General features: G+C 44.0%; 1 protein-coding gene across 2 annotated transcripts in view; it reads right to left on the bottom strand.

Moving 5' to 3' along the window:
• The window catches only part of RTEL1 (regulator of telomere elongation helicase 1), a 96,757-nt gene that overhangs the window by 64,453 nt on the left and 10,953 nt on the right, over positions 1 to 21,351 (bottom strand). For both annotated transcript variants that reach the window (XM_040331594.1, XM_040331595.1), the window contains exons 7-16: positions 20,948 to 21,032; positions 20,755 to 20,820; positions 19,815 to 19,968; positions 18,533 to 18,571; positions 14,761 to 14,839; positions 8,687 to 8,784; positions 8,525 to 8,580; positions 7,455 to 7,529; positions 4,189 to 4,264; positions 2,610 to 2,742 (exon numbers count right to left, since the gene is read on the bottom strand). In XM_040331594.1, coding sequence (XP_040187528.1) covers positions 2,610 to 2,742; positions 4,189 to 4,264; positions 7,455 to 7,529; positions 8,525 to 8,580; positions 8,687 to 8,784; positions 14,761 to 14,839; positions 18,533 to 18,571; positions 19,815 to 19,968; positions 20,755 to 20,820; positions 20,948 to 21,032 — 861 coding nt within the window. The remainder of the gene's footprint in view (positions 1 to 2,609; positions 2,743 to 4,188; positions 4,265 to 7,454; positions 7,530 to 8,524; positions 8,581 to 8,686; positions 8,785 to 14,760; positions 14,840 to 18,532; positions 18,572 to 19,814; positions 19,969 to 20,754; positions 20,821 to 20,947; positions 21,033 to 21,351) is intronic.

Here is a 21,351-nt window from a genome sequence, read left to right as displayed (position 1 = left end):
TACAGCATACGAGAGTACATACAAACCAAGAAAAAAAAGTGAAAAAAATAAGAAAAAATAAATAAAACACAAAAACAACAAACTTCAGATCTTTTGTTTTTTTAAACCATTGTTTTATTTGGATACCTTTTGTAAAGCCAAGTTTGTTCTGCATTCCCCTGGATCAGTGGGGGTATTGCAAATAAAACCTTTTTTACTTTTTACTAGACCATGAAAGCCTGTTTTTTATGTTTTATCTGAGGACTGTGGATTACTGGCAGCTGTGCATAGTCTGATTTGAACATCACACCGCCGCAGATTCAAAAGGAGAGAAGAAGGACATCCATACAGCCCAGAGTGGAAAACGTATATTACACGCTGTCTACCCCTGCAGGGGTTGGGACATCTGGTGAGTGGGGACCACTGGAATCACATGTGGAAGCACTTTGATCGTATTAGAGCACTCATCAGTCACGGATTTTTTGTGATATATATTGCACCAGTTAACCGTTTGGATGGAATTTAGATGCGGCTCTGGACTTTTTCATCTTCAATGTTGATGCTGTTTAATTTTATTGATTTACCATAATTCATGCTTGGACTTTTGAATTATAGACAGGTTTAGCTCTTTATGTTTATATGTATATAGGCAGCAGCCTCACTGTGTCTGACATATCTTGTTACACATGTGCCTGACATATTTGGTGTTTACATATTTAATCTCAGTGTACTTATACACACACAATTATTGCACTTATCTTTTGGAGTGGTAATAGCGCATAAGAGTTTGCACCTGCACTTACACTTATATATTATTTATATATACTGCTGCATACCAATTTTGGCTATAAAGCAGCTCTTTGTGGAATGATCAACCCCTGTGTACACTTACACTAATTATAGCGCTAATTTATGCGCATATGCACTTTACATAATTAATCACTGTGTGTGGCATTACTCTATTAAGGGCAATATTATTCAATCACTTTATTGAGACACTCATCTACTACTCAAAGGTTAGATTGGGGGTATGCTCATAGACATCACAGTCAAATCTATCAGAAGACTAGTTGCTTATCCTAGCTTGGAACCATCATATTAGCTACATAGCCTGGTGACTCACTGTAATAGTGGTTAGCCCATTTACTACCTCCTAGTGGTAGGGGGACGTACAGACAGCGCCACTACCCTTTTTTACTATATATTTTTTGCTTATTATATGCTCTCTTTAAAGCGGAGTTCCGGCCACAATTTCATATTTAAATATAAATACCCCTGTAATACACAAGCTTAATGTATTCTAGTAAAGTTAGTCTGTAAACTAAGGTCCGTTTTGTTAGGTTGTTACAGCATTTAGACACTTTATAAAATAGAAATTGACTGGGGCCATCTTAAGTGTGGGCATCATGAAGCCAGACTGTATGACTTCCTGGATTTCAGCCTTTCAGGTCTCGCACATGCTCAGTGCTGCACAAGCAGTGTCAGATCAGGTTTCAGCACCTGTGCTGTCCAAGTCACATGATTCTTTGAGACTGGGGAGTGCACAGACTCCTGGAAAGTTACACCCACTACATTCCCAGGAGTCTGTGCGGTGTAGGTTAGGAAGCTTAAGCACCTAGGTGCAGGAAGTGGGAAGATTAACTATTCTGCCTAGCAACAACACTTTGAAGGCATCTAAAAAAAAAAAAAATTTGTAAAGGACTAATGACATTTTTTTTAAAACTACTGATGTAATGTTATATTTATGGGTGGAACTCCACTTTAAGGGGAACATAGCAGAGGGGGCTGCAGTCTTATATCAAGCCTATCCTAAGCGCAGGTTCTCCATTCTATAGAATATATATATATATATATATATATATATATATATATATGGATAGGGTCGAGATTGTAGATGAGCAAGTATAGAGGGTTTGGAGTTGATTATATAGTGAGGTTGTTGGGAGCTATATCTTATTTTCTGCAGTACCAGAGCTTGGGATTCAACATGCTGACATGGGAAATAATTCTGTGATCTAAATTTGAGATGTTTAATTTCAGTGGCGTGACAGTTTTTTTAAGTATTTGTTTACTCCCCTGTCTACACGGAACATTCAGATGTGGGTTATTTGTTGTTTGACATATTTGCTACGACCAAATAAATAAAAATAATTAATGTGAAAAAAAATCTGTGTCCGTGGGAACTCAGAGAGACAGAAATTTCTCATTGCTCAAGGAATCCCTAAAAACCTCGGGAGGAACCCTACAGTTCCCTGGAACCCTGGTTTAGAGGCTTCCATTACCCAACATAGGTACTCTTTAAGGCCTGGTTCACACTAGTGCAATGCGAGAACCCTACGTGGGTTCAAGCATCGCACCTGAATCTCAGTGGTACACACTGAGATCTGTAAACCGCTGCAGGGGTCAATGTAAAGTTAACGACACACCCAGATCGCACCATTTTGGTGCGAATGCGATGCAATTTCAGCCATACAGTTTTGGTTTGGCTGAAATCGCATTGCACAGACATCGCATGTGATCTGAACAGCAATGCGGTGCGAATCACATGCAATGTCTGGCATCGCACTAGTGTGACCCGGGCCTAACATAATTCACCACAGTATGCATTCCCCAGCAAAATAAAAACTCACATCTGCATCTCCATGGTGAAGGAAGAGAGGGGACATAGAGTTCCACTGGTCAGTATGATGCTTCGCACTCCTTGCCTCACCAGGTCGTTCATTGTGTAACCAGGACTGAAACACCAGTAACTGAGCACCTTCCCTGCAACACACAGATAGAAAATAAGTTAATTAAGGGTACCTTATTTTCAGGAGGAACTCCAGATAATCACTATATACTGAAATCATCCAAAAGGAAGTCTAAGGCTGGATTCACATATGTGTCTTGTAGCCCATTCCAGCCTTGTGTAGGTCTACAATCTTGTCCCTGACATCCTTGGACAGATCTTTGGTCTTGGCCATGGTGGAGAGATTGGAATCTGATCGATTGCTTCTGTGGACAGGTGTCTTTTATACAGGTAACAAGCTGAGATTAGGAGCACTCCCTTTAAGGCTGGGTTCACACTATACTACACAACTTTCATCCTACTTTGCTCTGCGACATTGGTCCTACATCAATCTGACTTTCATGAAGAGGATACTACTTTGATCCGACTTTGTGATAGTCCGACTTGTTCTTTGACCAATCAATACAATCCCAGAGTGAGATAAATTCCTTTTACTGCTGCTGTAATGTCACAAGTCACATGGTTAGGACAAGGCTTCTACTTTGGTCCGACTTCAATGATATTCAATGGGCTGAAGTAGGATCAATGTCGGACCAAAGTAGTACAGGGAGCATTTTCAATGTCGGACCTACTTGTGTCGGACCAGTTAAGACGGCTCTCATAGGGAAACATTGATTTTCACACGTCATGCGACATGAGCTCCCAATGTCGGAGCGTTTGTCGGATCAGTGTGAACCCAACCGAAAGCCGGCCATACACGGTCGAATTTCAAACAAATATTCTTTGTCAAAATCAGAAAGTTTTTTTGTGATCTGATGATGCCATCATTGATTTTTCGAATTTCGGCCGACAAAATATTAATGTTGCCGGGAATATTAGTTTCTCTCCGGGAATATTCGTTTCTCTCCGGGAATATTCTTTTCTTGCACATGCGCGTTTTTTTTTTCTATTACATTTCTTGCACGATTCTCCCATCATTGATCAGAAAATCGTTGGTTTTTCCAAAAATTTCCAACATGTCGGATTTCTCAAATTTGTTTGCCATACGCAAATATTAGATATTTTTTTTATTCAGCACTACCCAGCGTGCCTGGTCAGGGAGCACATCAGAAACTTTAATCTTCAGGACTACATGTCCCACGATTGCTTGCTGTCCCTACTGCGCATGCGTCCCCTGAGCAGTCAATCGATTGACTCAGTTGGAATCTAAGGAATTGCAACGGGCAGCAACACAAACCTTCATAAGCATGATTAATAGAATGAACGTCTCCCTAGGGCATGGGAGCTCAACCGGTGGCCCTCCAGCTGTTGTGGAACTACAAATCCCATCATGCCTCTGCCTTTGGGAATCATGTTTGTAACTGTAAGCCTTGCAATGCCTCATGGAATTTGTAGTCCTGCAACAGGTGGAGGGCCACAAGTTGAGCACCCATGCCCTAGGGTAACTTCTGTCCTGTTATGTCACATGACCTCTGGCTCACCTCCATGCTTCTTGCTATTGCTCCACACATCTCCCCGTGGTTTCTTCCTCTGGCTGTTGTCAGGGTGGATGTGAACCTGCTCGTGCAGAAGACAAAATTACACAATTGGGTAACAGATATTTGTAAAAGAGGTCTTCTACACTAGCAAAAAGTGAGGCTCTGTATAGCGTAGATGAGCAAGATCTAGCAGAGCGGAAAGAAGAGAATATAAGCCTAAGCAATGCATTTAAATACTAGCAGCACATTTGTTTAAAGAGGATCTGTTACGTTGTCCATTCAGGGCAATGTGCTGGAAGCTCTTAGTAAGACACCCCCCCCCCCCCTCCAATACTCACCTTTGCCAAGCTATCCTGCCCTTTTGTTTGTTACACAGGGCTGGAGAGAAGGCGATTTACAATGTTGCAACAATGACAGAGCAACGGGGAAGCACATGTAAAGCAATTGAATGGCCGAACGAAAAGGCGCATGTGCCGTCCCGTGGGCGCTTCCCAGTGCGCATGCTCAGAATCACGTCGGACCAAACGCCTTAGATACGTCGAATCACTGAATGTAACCTACGCCCAGCCCTATTCACGTAGTCTTACGAAAACGACGTAAAATACGACGGCTGTTCCGTCGTCCACACCTTTGCATGGGATGCGTCTCCTATAGGTGGAATAACTTTACGCCGGACGTACGCCTTACGTAAACGGCGTATACTACTGCGACAAACTCAAGTACGTTCGTGAATCACATGAGCGCATCGAGGCCTGCTGGTAATGACTGCGCTCCCAATAAGCATTTTAATAAATAAATAGACGTATCTCGGTCATTTGCATATTCGACATGTAAATCAATTGAAGCGCCCCCTGCGGCCATCGTAAATATGCGCTCCCAGGCTCCGACGGCGTAGGAAACTTACGTCGGTCGGATGAAGCCACATTTCAGGCCTATCTAGCATTGAGAATCAGGCGCATAGATACGACGGCGCATCTGTGCACTTACGCGGCGTATAGAAAGATACGTCGGCGTAAGTGCTTTAAGAATCCTGGCCATTGTCTATGCATGGGCCATCTATAATGGGCCCTAAGACAGCCTAAACTGAACCCAGTGTCCCTGCCTGATGAGACACAAACGTGTAAAGTAGACCATGTAGGGGGGATAAAGAGAGTGTTTTTACCAATATTGGACATGCTTATTTTTGAGCTTGCTGGTTCTGGCAAATATTTATCTTCTGTCATTCAAATAGAACTATAGGCAAAACATTTTTTTTTTTTAGGGTGACCTTAAGCTCAGAGGGGCAGAACGGAACGCACTGGGGAGGGTAACCTGGCGGGAGCCCAGGCTGAGGTTGCCACATATGCAATGAAGAGACTGGCCTCGGGTGATACACAGAGATTAAACAAATCCTCCTACATAAGTCGTACCCGTTTATCTGCAGCTGTATTTACCCCATAGCCAAAGTGCAGAATTTACACAGGTCTCTCAGCTCTGAAAAGCAGGGTGCAGAAAGATGAAGTTACAGCAGTGAGGAGAGCTGATAGGAAGGGACACAAAGGAACAGAGCCGGGGCTGGGAAGGCACCCCACACACACACACACACACACACACACAGCACACAGGAACAGAGATGAGGCTGGGAAGGGACACCCCTCCCCCCAAAAACAGAAAAGCCGCTCTTCCCGGACCTCCCGTCCCACCGGGAGACCTGAGCCACCCACCGGCGCGCCAGCTGGCTAGGCTGAGACCCGTACGGAAGCCGGATACGGCTCTGATCGGGTCTCCGAAGTAAAATCCTGGAAGCAACGTCACTTCTGGTTTACTCGGCTGCCAATGGCACAGATTAAAAAAAAAATTTAAAAAAAAATAAGATTACAGTATTCAGAATCACCAGTTTTGGCGATCTGAATACTTTTAAGTGCAAAAGGAGCGATTTGGGGTCTTTTAGACCCCTGATCCCTCCATAAAGAGTACCTGTCACCACCTATTACTGTCACAAGGGATGTTTACATTCCTTGTGACAGCAATAAAAGTGATCAGAATAATTAAAAAATTTTAAAGGGAAAATGTTAAATAAATAATTAATTAAAAAAAAAATTATAAACATTTTTAAAAAGTGCCTCCGTCCCCCGTGCAGCAAAGAAAAACGCATATGCAATTCGATCCCGCAAATGTAAACGGTGTTCAAATCACACATGTGAGGTATCGCTGCGATTGTCAGCGAGAACAATAATTCTAGCAAAAGACCTCCTCTGCAACTCTAACCTGGTAACCGTTAAAATATTTTTTAAAGCGCCGCTTATGGAGATTTTTAGGTACCGTAGTTTGTCGCCATTTCACAAGTGCGCGTAATTTAAAAAGCATGTCATGTTAGGTATCTATTTAATTGGTTTAACATCATCTTTTATATTATACAAAAAAAAATGGGATAACTACGGTTTTGTTTTTGTTTGTTTTTTTAATTCATGAAAGTGTAATTTTTACCCCAAAAAATTGCGTTTGAAAGACCGCTGTGCAAATACCCTGTGACATAAAATATTGCAACAATCGCCATTTTATTCTCTAGGGTCTTTGCAAAAAAAAAAAAAAAATTATATAATGTCGGGGGGGTTCCAAGTAATTTTCTAGCAAAAAATACAAAATTTTAAACTTGTAAGCAACAAATGTGAGGCCCCGTACACACGACCGAGTTTCTCGGCAGAATTCAGCCAGAAACTCAATCGGAGCCGTATTCTGCCGAGAAACTCGGTCGTGTGTACACTTTTCAGCGAGGAAGCCGACGAGGAACTCGTCGGGCCAAATAGAGAACATGTTCTCTATTTCCTCGTTGTTCAATGAGGAAAGTCAGCCCGCCGAGATCCTCGGCGGCTTCAACACTGAACTCGACGTGTTTGGCACGTCGAGTTTCTCGGACGTGTGTACGGGGCCTCAGAAATAGGCTTAGGCATGAAAGATATAAAATAATTCTTCATTCAGGTTATTCGCAGACCCTTGCAATAGCTAGTTGCTAAGTAGTACATAAAAATGACTATCTATTGGGAAAACGTAAGTGTCTGATACCATGAAAAACAATGCTTCCTTGTATAAGAAATGCCTATGCAAGCTATATATATATTTTCCAATATGTTGCAATGAAAAGACAACAAAAAGGAAAAAGTAAAGATCATCTGAATGTTGAAAAAGTGGAAAAATGACTCCAACTTCCTAGATCAATCTTTCCGGGGACTTTGGCCTGTTGTAAGTCCTTAGTCAGAGTGAAAAGATGGTAATGGATTAAATCACTTTACCTTGTAGTACCTTGAGACCTGCTTGGTGTTGATGACAGCAGTGGAACCTTCAGGGATCTCAATATTAAATACAATCTGCAGAAAACACATAAATCAAGAGTGAGAAGGAACATCAACAATGAATTGCTGATTTCCCTTTCTTCCACCCAATTATTATTATTAATATATACAGGATTTATATAGCGCCAACAGTTTGCACAACACTTTACAACATGAGGGCAGACATTACAGTTACAATACAATACAGGAGGAATCAGAGGGCCCTGCTTGTCTTAATGGGTTTACTACATTACCAATGGAAAGTGTCCAATCCAGTCTTCTTAAAGCAGTGGTTCTCAACCTGGGGGTCGGGACCCCTTAGGGCAGGGGTTCTCAACATTTCTAGCGCCGTGACCCCTTGATAAAATTTCCCAAGTTGTGGGGACCCCTAACAGTAAAATTATTTTTGTAGCGTGGGTTGTCAGCACCCAAGGCAAAACAAGTCATTTGCACCCCTAACCCACAGATACTTAGCACTCCCTGAGTCCCTCCCACTCGTACGATATTAAAACCCCTTATGGTACTCACTGTGTCTCCGCAGCAGTGACACCTATGCCAAAATCAGGAAATGGGGTCTCCTCAGCCCCTGAATGAATGACTTGTACAGTATAGCGCTACTCATGCGAACTGAATCGCCTCTGGGCGCTTTTTCCAGCCAGTAACTACTTGGCTGGTGCGGTCATTTTACCCCGTAGGATCGTGACACGCTTGGGACACACAGTCATACACACAGATATACATATATATACTGGGCCGATTTGGACAGGATCCAATTTACCTACCAGCATGTCTTTGGAGTGTGGGAGGAAACCGGAGTACCTGGAGGAAACCCACGCAGGCACAGGGAGAACATGCAAAGGAGACGGGCAAAGAGGAGAAGGAGACGGGCAAAGAGGAGAAGGAGATGGGAAAGAGAAGGAGACGGGCAAAAAGAAGGAGACGGGCAAAGAGAAGAAGGAGACGAGACGGGCAAATAACACCTGCAAAACGACCCAGTGTGAAAGGGGTCTTAAAGTAAAAGGAAGTCTTACCTGGATAATATCTGACAGTTTCTGGAGGCCAAGAGTGTTGGTGAAGATCCCAGAACCTAAAGACAAGACATGAATACAGAAGTAGTACATTATTTTTGTGGACAGGTGAAATGACAAAAACGTAAAAACCAATTTGATGAGCCTGCCTGGGAAATGCCTTACGTCCGCCAACATGCTGTATGATCTGTTCCAAGAGTTCCAGTAGATCCGTCTTGGTGTTGTAAGTGATTCCCGCAGATGCAAAGAGCTCAAAGATGTAACTGCAAATAGACAATACATACGGCTTTCAGAGGAACTCAGCGACTGACCCATGACATATCTAAACTAAATCTGAAGGTCTAAACTCATCCACACGTTTTTAATGTTTGTTCCAATGAGCTTCATGTATCTAAGGAAAGCCTAACTGGCCTTGATATTCCACATTGTCACCACCAAATCCATTGGGATCTAATAAATTATGGCCCGGATTCAGAGAGCAATTGCGCCTGCGTAACCATAGTTACGCAGCGCAATTGCTTACTTGCGCAGGCGTAACGAATGCTCCTGATTCAGGAACCTTGTTACGCTCTTAAGGCTCTTATGCCCGCATATCTTAGGCTGCATTCTTGCGATGGCCGCTAGGTGGCGTTCCCGTTGTGCTCAGCGTATAGTATGCAAATTGCATACTAACGCCGATTCACAACGTTACGCGAGCCCTGCGTACGCAGTTTACGTCGTTTGCGTACGGCGGTTTTTGCGTAATAGCAGGGGCAGCCAATGTTACGTATACCCATCGTTCCCGCGTCGCGAAATTTGAACTTTACGTAGTTTGCGTAAGTGAATCGTGAATGGCGCTGGACGCCATTCACGTTCACTTTGAAGCAAATGACGTCCTTGCGACGTCATTTGCCGCAATGCACGTCGGGAAAGTTTCCCGACGGAGCATGCGCTCTACGATCGGCGCGGGAACGCACCTAATTTAAATGATTCCCGCCCCCTACGGGATCATTTAAATTGCGCGCGCTTACGCCGGGCATTTTGCCGGAGCGCCCACGCAATTTACGGAGCTACTGCTCCGTGAATCGCGGGTAGCGCAGAAAATTTGCGGGGCGCAGGGCAAAAACGTTGCCCTGCGCCTCCGAAATAACTGTGCAAAGGTACCTGAATCTGGGCCACTATATATTGTTGTACAAACTAGGTGTTACCTTTAGGGGAAAATAATACAGATGAAATAACACAATAATATAACAAATAGCCCTACTACATGTCCAAAGTGTAATGAGAGTCCAATCCAACAAAGTGGTGAAGACATCTAATGAAATGGCCTCCAAATTATAAGAGGTCTAAACAGCCATGAAAATATAATCCATCCAATATCATCCCCCTGTGTCTCCACCTATAATGAGTAGTTCACCTCTTACTCCACCATCTCTCCTCCAATAGTCTCCATGGATTGTTATTAATGAGTGCAGCAAAGTATCTTAAGGCTGGGTTCACCGCATCCAATTCGCAATAGCTGGAGATTGTGATCGACTTTCTATGGAGCCGTCCACATATCTCCACTGCGGCTCCGGTGCAAACTTGCACATTGGTCCTGTGTGCCTCTAGGTCCGAATACAGCCAACAATTTAGGCCGAAATTGGACCTGAAAACGGTGAACGGGAACGCATCAGGCCCCTGCTGCGAGCCGCATGTGGCAATAGTGTGAACCCAGCCTAAAACAAGAGGAAAAAATATGCGAACCAAGATTCACTATATTGTCGAAAGTATTGGGATGCCTGCCTTTACATGAACTTTAATGGCATCCCAGTCTTAGGCCATAGTGTTCAATATTGAGCTGGACCACCCTTTGCAGCTATAACAGCTTCAACTCTTCAACTCTACAGACACCTCTGTACCACCAACCCCCCATCCATCCATCTACCTCTGTATCCCGCCCTGTATCCTTCCCTGTCCACAGCCACCTCTATATCCCCCCCCATCCACCTCTATATCCCCCACCCCAGCCACCTCTATATACCACCCCCCCCCCCCCCCCCCCGCCACCTCTATATCCCCCCTGCCACAGCCACCTCTGTACCCCCCCCCCCCACCTCTATATCCCCCCCATCCACAGCCACCTCTATATCCCCCCCCCCCATCCACAGAAGTGCCATTTGCTTGCCTTTATCTGGCCCTTGGGGAACTTTTCCTTCCACTGACAATTGCACGGTCGTGCAATGTGGCTCCCAAACAAAATTGGCGTCCTTTTTTCCCCACAAATAGAGCTTTCTTTTGGTGGTATTTGATCACCTCTGCGGTTTTTATTTTTTGCGCTATAAACAAAAATAGAGCGACAGTTTTGAAAAAAAAATGCAATATTTTTTACTTTTTTCTATAATAAATATCCCCCAAAAATATATAAAAAAAATTTAGTTTAGGCCGATACGTATTCTACTACCTATTTTTGGTAAAAAAAAAATCGCAATAAGCGTTTATCGGTTGGTTTGCGCAAAATTTATAGCGTTTACAAAATAGGGGATAGTTTTTGTTTTTTTTACTACTAATGGCGGCGATCAGTGATTTTTTTTCGTGACTGCGACATTATGGCGGACACTTCGGACAATTTTGACACATTTTTGGGACCATTGTCATTTTCACAGCAAAAAAATGCATTTAAATTGCATTGTTTATTGTGAAAATGACAGTTGCAGTTTGGGAGTTAACCACAGGGGGCGCTGAAGGGGTTATGTTTCACCTAGTGTGTGTTTACAACTGTAGGGGGGTGTGGCTGTAGGACTGACGTCATCGATCGAGTCTCCCTATAAAAGGGATCACACGATCGATGCAGCCGCCACAGTGAAGCACGGGGAAGCCGTGTTTACACGCGGCTCTCCCCGTTCTTCAGTTCCGGGGACCGGTCGCGGGACCCCAGCGGCGATCGGGTCCGTGGGTCTCGCGGTCCCGCTCCCGGAGCTTCGGACCGGGTCGCGGGCGCCCGCGACCCACGGATGGGTAGATGTAAACGACGTGCCGGTACGTCGATCTGCCCAGCCGTGCCATTCTGCCGACGTATATCGTCGTGCGGCGGTCGTTAAGTGGTTAATAATCTGCCTGACCCGGTGATGCTGTGTAGAAAAGTTAGTAATAAATGGGCTGGATTCCAGATCTTGCTCGTTACGTATCAATAAGGATTCTTTATCCATCCTTGTGATCTCATTCATGGTCACATCTGCCTCCTACCTCCTCACAGTCATATCCGTTTTCCTAAATTCACTGTCTGAGAACTTGCACCCGCATAAAACAATTCTCCACACATTGTTTACGCATGAATTTTAAGAACAATCGTAAGCCATGCTTGGATGACAACTCGTGCGTGGAATGTTCTTACAAAAAAAGACTTGGCCTGCATTCTCTCATTTCTAAACAGATCAAGATGTAAAAAATGGAATTCCTGACGGCTGTACAAAAGATTTTTTTTACGTCATCATTCAAAAATCTCATGAATTCTTGCAAGGCATTTACATTTCTATTCCAGAATGTCATCAATGAATCATGTATATATATAAAAAAAAAAAAAAAAAAAAAAAAAGATAACTTGGGCTAGCGAGTTCCATACACAACATCCGCCTCTCACCTGGCCATAAAAAAAAAAAGAGAATTTCGCTCCCATTGTTATGCCTCTTAGTTGTAAATATTACTAATGCTTAATCACTTCCCCCATGGTGACATCATATGACGTCGGGTCCTTGATGTGGTGATACCTGAATGATGGGTGCAGCTGCAGGCATCATCCAGTACTCATTTTTTTTTTTTCCCCCAGCAGGCGATTCCTTGCAATGTAAAAGCAATCATAGCAGGGGTGTAGCCGCTTGATTGCTTTTATAGGTGGTGGGAGGCGTCCCTCCCAGTGGTGGGAGGCGTCCCTCCTGACCCTCTAGGGCAGTGGTCTCAAAGTACCGGCCTGCGGGCCATTTGCGGCCCGCGGACCAGTTATAAATGGACCGCAGGCAGGGCGGAAGTGGGGGGAGCAAAGAGGAAATTTTGTTTATTTTTTTTTGTAAGCTGGCGCCATCTGGTGGTGAGCCGTTGGTATTACAAGTTATTACCACCAGATGTGAGCTGGCGCCATCTAGTGGTGGCCGTTGGTATTACAAGTTAAGCATTCCAAGTTAAACAGCAATTCTAATGTTGTTTTTCACTATTTTCACTGCCATCTTCTTCCCTCTAATTAGAACCTCCAAACATTATATATATATTTTTATCCTAACACCCTAGAGAATAAAATGGCGATCATTGCAATACTTTCTGTCACGCCGTATTTGCTCAGCGATCTTACAAGCGCACTTTTTTGGGAAAAAATTACACTTTTTTAAATTAAAAAATAAGACCACAGTAAAAGTTATCCCCATTTTTTTTAATATTATGAAAGATAATGTTACGCTGAGTAAATTCATACCCAACATGTCACGCTTCAAAATTGCGTCCGCTCGTGGAATGCCAACAAACTTTTTTACCCTTTAAAATCTTCATAGGCGACGTTTAAAAAAATCTACAGGTTGCATGTTTTGAGTTACAGAGGAGGTCTAGGGCTAGAATTATTGCTCTCGCTCTACCAATCGCGGCGATACCTCACATGTGTGGATTGAACACCGTTTACATATGCGGGCGCTGCTCACATATGTGTTCGCTTCTGCGCGCAAGCTCATCGGGACGGGGTGCGTTTTCTGGCTCCTAACTTTTTTAGCTGGCTCCTAGATTCCAAGCAAATTTGTCAAACCCTGACTTACACCAGTGCTGGTGGTAATAATGCGCTCGCTGACACCAGTGCTGGGGGTTAATGTGTTCGCTGACACCAGTACTGTTGTTTTTGAAGTTTGAAAGTTTGCATGCGGCCCCCCATGGCATATGAAAACTTGTCTTGTGGCCCTCAGGTAATTTGAGTTTGAGACCCCTGCTCTACGGTCTCATCCGTGCAATCGGGCAGCCAGAAAAAGAATCCACTGCGGTTCACCATAGAGCTGGCTGTGGACCGGATGGCCCCCCGGCCATCTCTATAACCCTCAGAGGTCGGAAGCAACGTCATGACATCACTCCCGGCTCCTCCAGATGTAAAACACTGCCTTTTTTTTTCCAGGGAAAGCATGAGATCAAACTATTTTTTATCTATCTCAGGCTTTCCAGCATAGGATGAGAAATGTGGGGACTTACAGACCCCAGATCTCTCTGTAAAGAGGAGCTGTCATACCCTATTCCTATTACAAGGGATGGTTACATTCCTTGTAATAGGAATAAAAGTGATTAAAAAATTAATAAAATTGCACATGATGGTGCAATTGTCAGTTAAAGTAACGGAAAAAATTGCCTAGTCATGAAGGGGGGGGGGGGTAATTCTTCCAGAGAAGAAGTGGTTAAAGTGCCACTAAACCCCTCATCATAAAAAACGTTCAATAATGCTGTTCATACTCACTCGGTCACTATGAGATTAGTTTTCTGTATTCTGAAAAAAAAAACTGGTTGATCTTGCTGCTCTCTATCTCCCCCTTCTGTTCATGTCCCCAATTCAGCTAGGGATTTGGCAGCTGTAGTGGCAAATCTACACATGCTCAGTTGTCACTGAGTTTCTATGCTGAGCATTTCCTCCCTATCACATCTGAGCAGCCCATGTGACAAACGACTCCCTCCCTCCTCCTCCATGCCCACTAACCAGCTAAACACAATGGGGGTGGGTATATTACATGAAGATTAATGGTGGCTTCACCTCCCTCTTATTCCAAGCCACAGGCTGGAGGGGTGCGACAGCCTGTGACTGGCAGAAATTCTCCCACACAATGTTATTGTGCCCGCCGGTTTCACGCCATCATCGCCTGTCTCACACACATACCTCAGAGGGGAAGGAGGGGGACGAGCGCCCGCCGGAAAAATCACAGAGCCGTCATCTCCTCTCCACTCGGCTGTCACGTCACACATGCACTGTCCCGCCTCCGCCATCGGCATTGGACCATCTCCTGTGATAGACAGAACACTGGTCCAATGCTGGTGGCGGAGGCGGGACTGTGCGTGTGTGACGTGACAGCCGAGAGGAGATGACGGCTCTGTGATTTCCGGCGGGCGCTCGTCCCCCTCCGAGGTATGCTATCGGCGTATAACACGCACCCACGATTTTCCCCTGATTTTATGGGGAAAAAAGTGTGCGGTATACGCCGATAAATACGGTAGTTAAAAACTTGTGTCCAGTCATGAGGAGTTTATCGTGGAGTGTTACTAGCAGAAATTACCTCCCGTCTCTGGTAACCCCAGTCCCGGATGCTGGAAGGGTAACGGCATCAATAGTTCTCTCAATCTGTAGGAGGGCCCCTAAAAAAAGCCAAAGAAAAAAAAGCCAGAAATGTCACTTTAAAATAGTTTCAAAATTAACTACGAACACTATTTGCCTGGCCTTCTCCAGCTTTAATTGTCCCTGAACCATTGACCACAACAGGAATATGGCAAAGTAAGGCTGCATTCACACCTGAGCGTCGGTCGTTTTTTTGGGCGTTTTTTTCTGGCGTTTTGTCGCGCGTATTTGCATACAGCGTCGTGCAACGTTTTTGTACTTCGGCGTTTTTTATTTTAGCCAATAGGAAAAATGATCATCTTTTCATCACTTGTTGCTATGTTGGTAGATTTTTTTAATCTTCTGCATGGGCGACAAGTTCTATTTATTAAAGCGACGAAACGCCCGTTGTCGCTCAATTCGCGCGTTTCCCATTACTTTCTATGGGAAAAAAAAACGCTCAAATACGCCCAAACCGCACGATAAGCGCGACAAAAAAAGGTGAGGTCCGGGACTTGTTTGGGCGTTCAGGTGTGAACAGTTACCATAGGGAATAATGTTAATTCTCCCCTCTGGCGTTTGTGAGCAGTGCGCTTCAGGCGTAAAAACGCCTAGGTGTGAATGGGGCCTAAAGCTCTGACTGCAGATCTGCATCCCTATAACAGGCCAAAGGCCCCATATATTAAAGTAATTGAATCAGCTTAATTACTTCGGGACCGCCCGCTGCACATATACTGCGGCAGGGCGGCCCGGCTGAGCGAAACAACCTACCTGTAAGTTGTTTGCGCTCCCTGGTCTGGGTCAGGCACGTGCACTGCCGGCGACCCGCTCCCGCTGTGATTGGACACAGCGAGAGCCAATCAGCTGGTCGGGTGGCCGCCGGCCACCCGCAATCGTTCAGGGAATAACAGAACGACGGTCTGCCTATGTAAACAAGGCAGACCGTCGTTCTATCGCAGAGGAAGAGAGAGATCTGCGATTCCTACTAACAAGGAACACAGATCTCTCTCTTTGTCTAGTGTCAGCATCCCCCACACAGTTAGAAAGCACATGCAGATAACACATGTAACCCTTTGATTGCCCTTGATGTTAAACCTTTCCCTGCCAGTGTCATTTATACAGTGATCAGTGCATTTTTTTTTTTTTTTTGCACCGATCGATTTTGGTGTCACTGGTCTCCAAAAAGTGTCACTTAGTGTCCCTAAATCTATCCCATAGTTTGTAGACGTGATAACTTTTGCGCCAATCAATATACGCTAATTGGGATTTTTTTTTTTTGCAGAATACAAATTGTCATAAATGGATTAAGAAATCGTATTTTTTACATATTTTTATTGGATATGTTTTATAGCAGAATTTATTTTTTAAAATTACTGCTTTTTATGTTTATAGCGCAAAAAATATAAACCGCAGGTGATCAAATACCACCAAAAGAAAGCTCCATTTGTGGAAAAAAAAAAAAAAAGGACATCAATTTTGTTTGGGTTCAGCGTCGCACGACCGCGCAATTGTCAGTTAAAGCAAAGCAATGCCGTGTCGCAAAAAATGGCCTGGACATTAAGGGGGTAAATCCTTCCGGGGCTGAAGTTGTTAATAATGGCCAGGCATCTAGTGTTTGGATCGGAAAGGACGAATCAGCAATGGCGGCCTACATATTCCTTATTGCTTACATTGCCTTGAAGTCTAGGGAAAAAATACAGACATCTAGCGCCATCTAGAGGTGGTACAAAGGAATAACTGAGACTAATAGTTTATCATGGTTGGTGATGAAAACAGGTCTTGAATTAGACAAGACTCACATATAAATAGAAAAATAAATTTACACACAAAGGCCCGGATTCTTAAAGCACTTACGCCGACGTATCTTTATATACGCCGCGTAAGTGCACTGATGCGCCGTCGTATCTATGCGCCTGATTCCTAAAGCTAGATACGCCTGTATTGTGGCTTCATCCGACCGACGTAAGTTTCCTCCGCTGTCGTATCTTGGGCACATATTTACGCTGGCCGCAAGGGGCGCTTCCATTGATTTACGCGTCGAATATGCAAATGACCGAGATACGCCGATTCATGAACGTACTTGCGCCCGTCACTGTAATCTACGCCGTTTACGTAAGGCGTACGTCCGGCGTAAAGTTATTCCACCTATAGGAGGCGCATCCCATGCAAAGGTATGGACGACGGAACAGCCGTCGTATTTTACGTCGTTTACGCAAGTCGTAGGTGAATGGGGCTGGGCGTAGGTTACGTTCACGTCGTAGGCATTGAGCCGTCGTATCTTAGGGAGTATATGCAACGTGATTCTGAGCATGCGCTGTTCGTTGGGCCCTTCATTTGCATGGGGTCACGGTTAATTTACATGTATCACGCCCACTACCTTCCTACTTTGAATTAGGCGGGCTTACGCCGGCCGATTTATGTTATGCTGGCGTAACGTAGGGAGCGAGTGCTTTGTGAATACTGCTCTTGCCTCTCAGAGTTACGTCGGCGTAGCGCATATGAGATGCGCTACCCCGGCACAAAGATGCGCCGAGCTACCTGAATCCGGGCCAAAGGGTTCAACCCCCTCCCGCCAGTGTTTCTAAGGCTTATCGTATCTGCCGGTTCACCTGAGAAACGATCCAGTTGTGCCCGGTTGCTGCTCCCATAGGCGATCAAAGATTAGATACTCTTTGATCGCCTCTATGGCATGACATCACGTCAGGTCCTGGCTGGAAGTAAAGTTTTATTTATTTTTTAAACGCAAAAGATCAAAAACATTTTTTGCTTTTAAAAAAAAGTAAAAAGGAGATTTGGCATGTTTTTGACCCCAGATCTCTTCATAAATAGGACCTGTCGTCCTTATTAACCACTTAAGCCCCAGACCATATTGCTGGTCAAAGACCAGAGCACTTTTTGAGATTCGGCACTGCGTCGCTTTAGCTGACAATTGCACAGTCGTGCGACGTGGCTCCCAAACACAATGGGCGTCCTTTTTTCCCCACAAATAGAGCTTTCTTTTGGTGGTATTTGATCACCTCTGCGTTTTTTTGTTTTTGCGCTATAAACAAAAAAAGAGCGACAATTTTGAAAAAAAAAAATAATATTTTTAACTTTTTACCATAATAAATATCCCCCAAAAATATATAAAAAACTATTTTCTTCCTCAGTTTAGATACATATTATTTTACATATTTTTTGTAAAAAAAAAAAAAAAAAATCGCGATAAGTGTTTATTGATTGGTTTGCGCAAAAGTTATAGCGTTTACAAAATAGGGGGTCGTTTTATGGCATTTTTATTAATATTTTTTTTTCTACTAGTAATGACGGCGATCAGCGGGTTTTTCTTCGGTACTGCGACATTATGGCGGACACTTTTGGGACCATTGGCATTTTTATAGTGCTATAAAAATGCATTGGATTACTATAAAAATGCCACTGGCAGGGAAGGGGTTAAAACTAGGGGGTGGGGAAGGGGTTAAGTATGTTCCCTGGGTGTGTTCTAACTGTAGGGGGGGTAGACTCACTAGGGGAAATGACTGATCGCTGTTCATACATTGTATGAACAGACGGTCAGGCATTTCTACCCTGACAGGACCGGGAGCTCACAGAGAGAGGGAGGGACAACGTCAGTTCCTCTCTCTCTGAGATGCAGCGGATGCCAGTGTATGTGCGAACCAACCCTGCCAGGTTCAAGCTTCACAAATACTTTTAAATGTCTTTATCGCCATGTTCTTCCTAAGAAAGTGCCTTACCCTTTATCTTCGCTAGGTCTTCAAGCTGTACGTTCAAGGCTGGAAACAAGAATAAAGATGTTGTAATTGATGAACTTTGGTTTAGTTGACATCCATTCAGTTCAAAATTAAAGCAGCAAAAGATTCAAACTTCAGCATGAGTCAATGCAAACCATAGCCCCGATACTAGAAAAACAAATTATGGACATACTGTATAGCCAAGGCTGCTGATAGAGGGGGTACAGACAGTGCTCCGATACTAGGTCTTGGCACCATGGATCCGCAGGGGCTGCCTGTGGGTGGTGCCAGTGCAGCGTCACCCTATAGTGCAAGACGACACCTGCTCTGCAGATAGAAGGGACTTTGTTTACTTGCCCACCTACTTGTAGCAATCATGTCCCAGCAGAGGGGATTTTTCTATTCACCTCGTTTCTGTGGATATTGGAATCTGAAGTCCCCATCCCCCCATTTAGCCCACTGGCGGAATGAAAAAAAACAAAAAACAAACACCAAGGGCCAGATTCACGTAGAATTGCGGCGGCGTAACGTATCGTAGATACGTTACACCGCCGCAAGTTTTCATCTCAAGTGCCCAATTCACAAAGCACTTGCGAGAAAACTTACGCCGGCGACCTCCGGCGTAAGCCCGCGTAATTCAAAGGGGCGTGTGCTATTTAAATTAGGCGCGCTCCCGCGCCGGACCGACTGCGCATGCTCCGTTTTGAAATTCCCGCCGTGCTTTGCGTGAAGTGACGTCATTTTTTCGAACGGCGACGTGCGTAGCGTACTTTCGTATTCCCGGACGTCTTACGCAAGAACAAAAAATTTTTACATTTAGACGCGGGAACGACGGGCATACTTTATACAGCACATACGTGTGGTGTGTAAAGTTAAGGCACCTAAAACGACGACTAACTTTGCGACGGGAAACTAGACTAGCAGCGACGTAGCGAACGCAAAAAAACGTTGTGGATCGCCGTAACTACTAATTTGCATACCCGACGCTGGTTTACGACGCGAACTCCCCCCAACGGCGGCCAAGGTATTGCATCCTAAGATCCGACAGTGTAATTCAATTACACCTGTCGGATCTTAGGGCTAACTATGCGTAACTGATTCTATGAATCAGTCGCATAGTTAGGAAGACCCTAAAACAGAGATACGCCGTTGTATCTCTTTTGTGAATCTGGGCCCATGTGTGTATGGCCAGCTTTACATTCACCTACAATCGCCCTCGACAATCCCCCTCATCTCTGCAAGCCAAAAGTAAATTAAAACAGTAAAAAAATACGGATCTACTCACAGCTGTTAGCCGACTCCATGTTGAACTGGGCACTGATTTGTTTCTGCTGCAAATCCTCCGTGAGTTCCCTCATCACCAAATCTAAAGCGTCAATCGCAGAAGCCAAATCATACGGCGCTAGGTCAAAGGAAGCAGATTCTTCACACATTCTCTCCTAGAATGATAAAAAGGGATAGAAAAGCTCCAATTGCAAAGATAATGACAAGTGGAAACATTTCTGTGTGGCCAGGATTAGTAAACCCAGCCAGCCCCCCCCCCCCCCCCTTATACTTTTCTTTTTTTAAGATAGATTTATTGAGTTTTCACAATTATACGCAAAAAAAAAAAACCTCACAAAATCTAAAACAATGGCAATGTCCATGTGCTGGGAGGGCGGGTTTGGGAGGTTGGAAAAGCTTCCAACCATGTGACATCCAATCACAGTGGTCACATGGGCGTTTAGGGCGCTAGGGCTTAAATTACGTGTGTAGCAAATGTCCCTGTTGCAGATTTTCCTTCACTTCCTGTCTGATGAAATCAAGGACCGATGCAAGTACAATTGACTGCATATCAATCAGCAGAGCTCAATTTAAAGAAAAAAGAAGAAAGAAGAAAGAAGAAAGAAGACACACATATATAGAATATCAAGACAGAGAGAATGCGATTCCCAGTTCATGTGGTGTGCATTAGCATTAATGCCACCTGCACACCACTCCAGCGGTTTTCTGTGCGGGTGGTTGCGGCGGTGGGAAGAGGCATTTTCCCACAGCAGTAAACTCCCCGCACAGATGTGAACCTAGCCGTGCCGTCAAGAAGACGCACAAAGATGTCCCTGCGAGTTTCGTTTTTTTTTAGTCATATTGAGGAAAAGAGCAAAAAAAAGTGTTGTAGGCAAGAAGAAGAGTAGTGAAAAGTGTCAAGAACCCTGAAAGTCAAGTGAAGGGAGCTGGCATTTACCTACCACATTGTGAGCTTCGTCAAATATCACAACTGCGCCTTTCAGGTCAATATTGTGGGCTTTACGACTCTAAAATGTAGGAAAGAAGAAAAAAATACTAAATTTAGATTTTGTTTTTGAACAGCAAAAACATTTCAGATCCTACCGATTCTGTAATTATTCTTCAATGTCATATTTTTTATTTTATCATTAGTACCTTAGTATCCAGAAGGTAATTATAAGGCATAAATATTATGTCTGCATGCTGCTTCATATTTCTGGATAGGTAATAGGGACAGGCTCTGGATAAAAAGAGAAAAAGCACAATAAACATTTGATGAAAATAAAACTGGCAAGGACAACCTAATCCATACAAATATCAGACTGAAAATTGGGGATTCCCAACCTCTCAATGCCATCGCAGGCCAGTTTGGGGTTCTGGGGTAGAACCCTTTCTGGTATTACACATTACATTGGTTCGGCATAATAAAGTGGAGTTCCACCTATATAAAAAGTTAGCAGCTACAAAAAAAAAAAAAAAAAAAATTTAGCTGGTGACTTTTAATAGAAAAGTCAGAATTGGCCCATCCCAAATTTTATTTTATTTATACTTTTTTGTAT

Source organism: Rana temporaria, chromosome 12 (genome assembly GCF_905171775.1).
Source record: "Rana temporaria chromosome 12, aRanTem1.1, whole genome shotgun sequence".
NCBI classification, from domain to species: Eukaryota; Metazoa; Chordata; class Amphibia; order Anura; family Ranidae; genus Rana; species Rana temporaria.
Note: the sequence above shows the minus strand (reverse complement) of the source record. Positions and strands in the feature narration are given on the sequence as shown.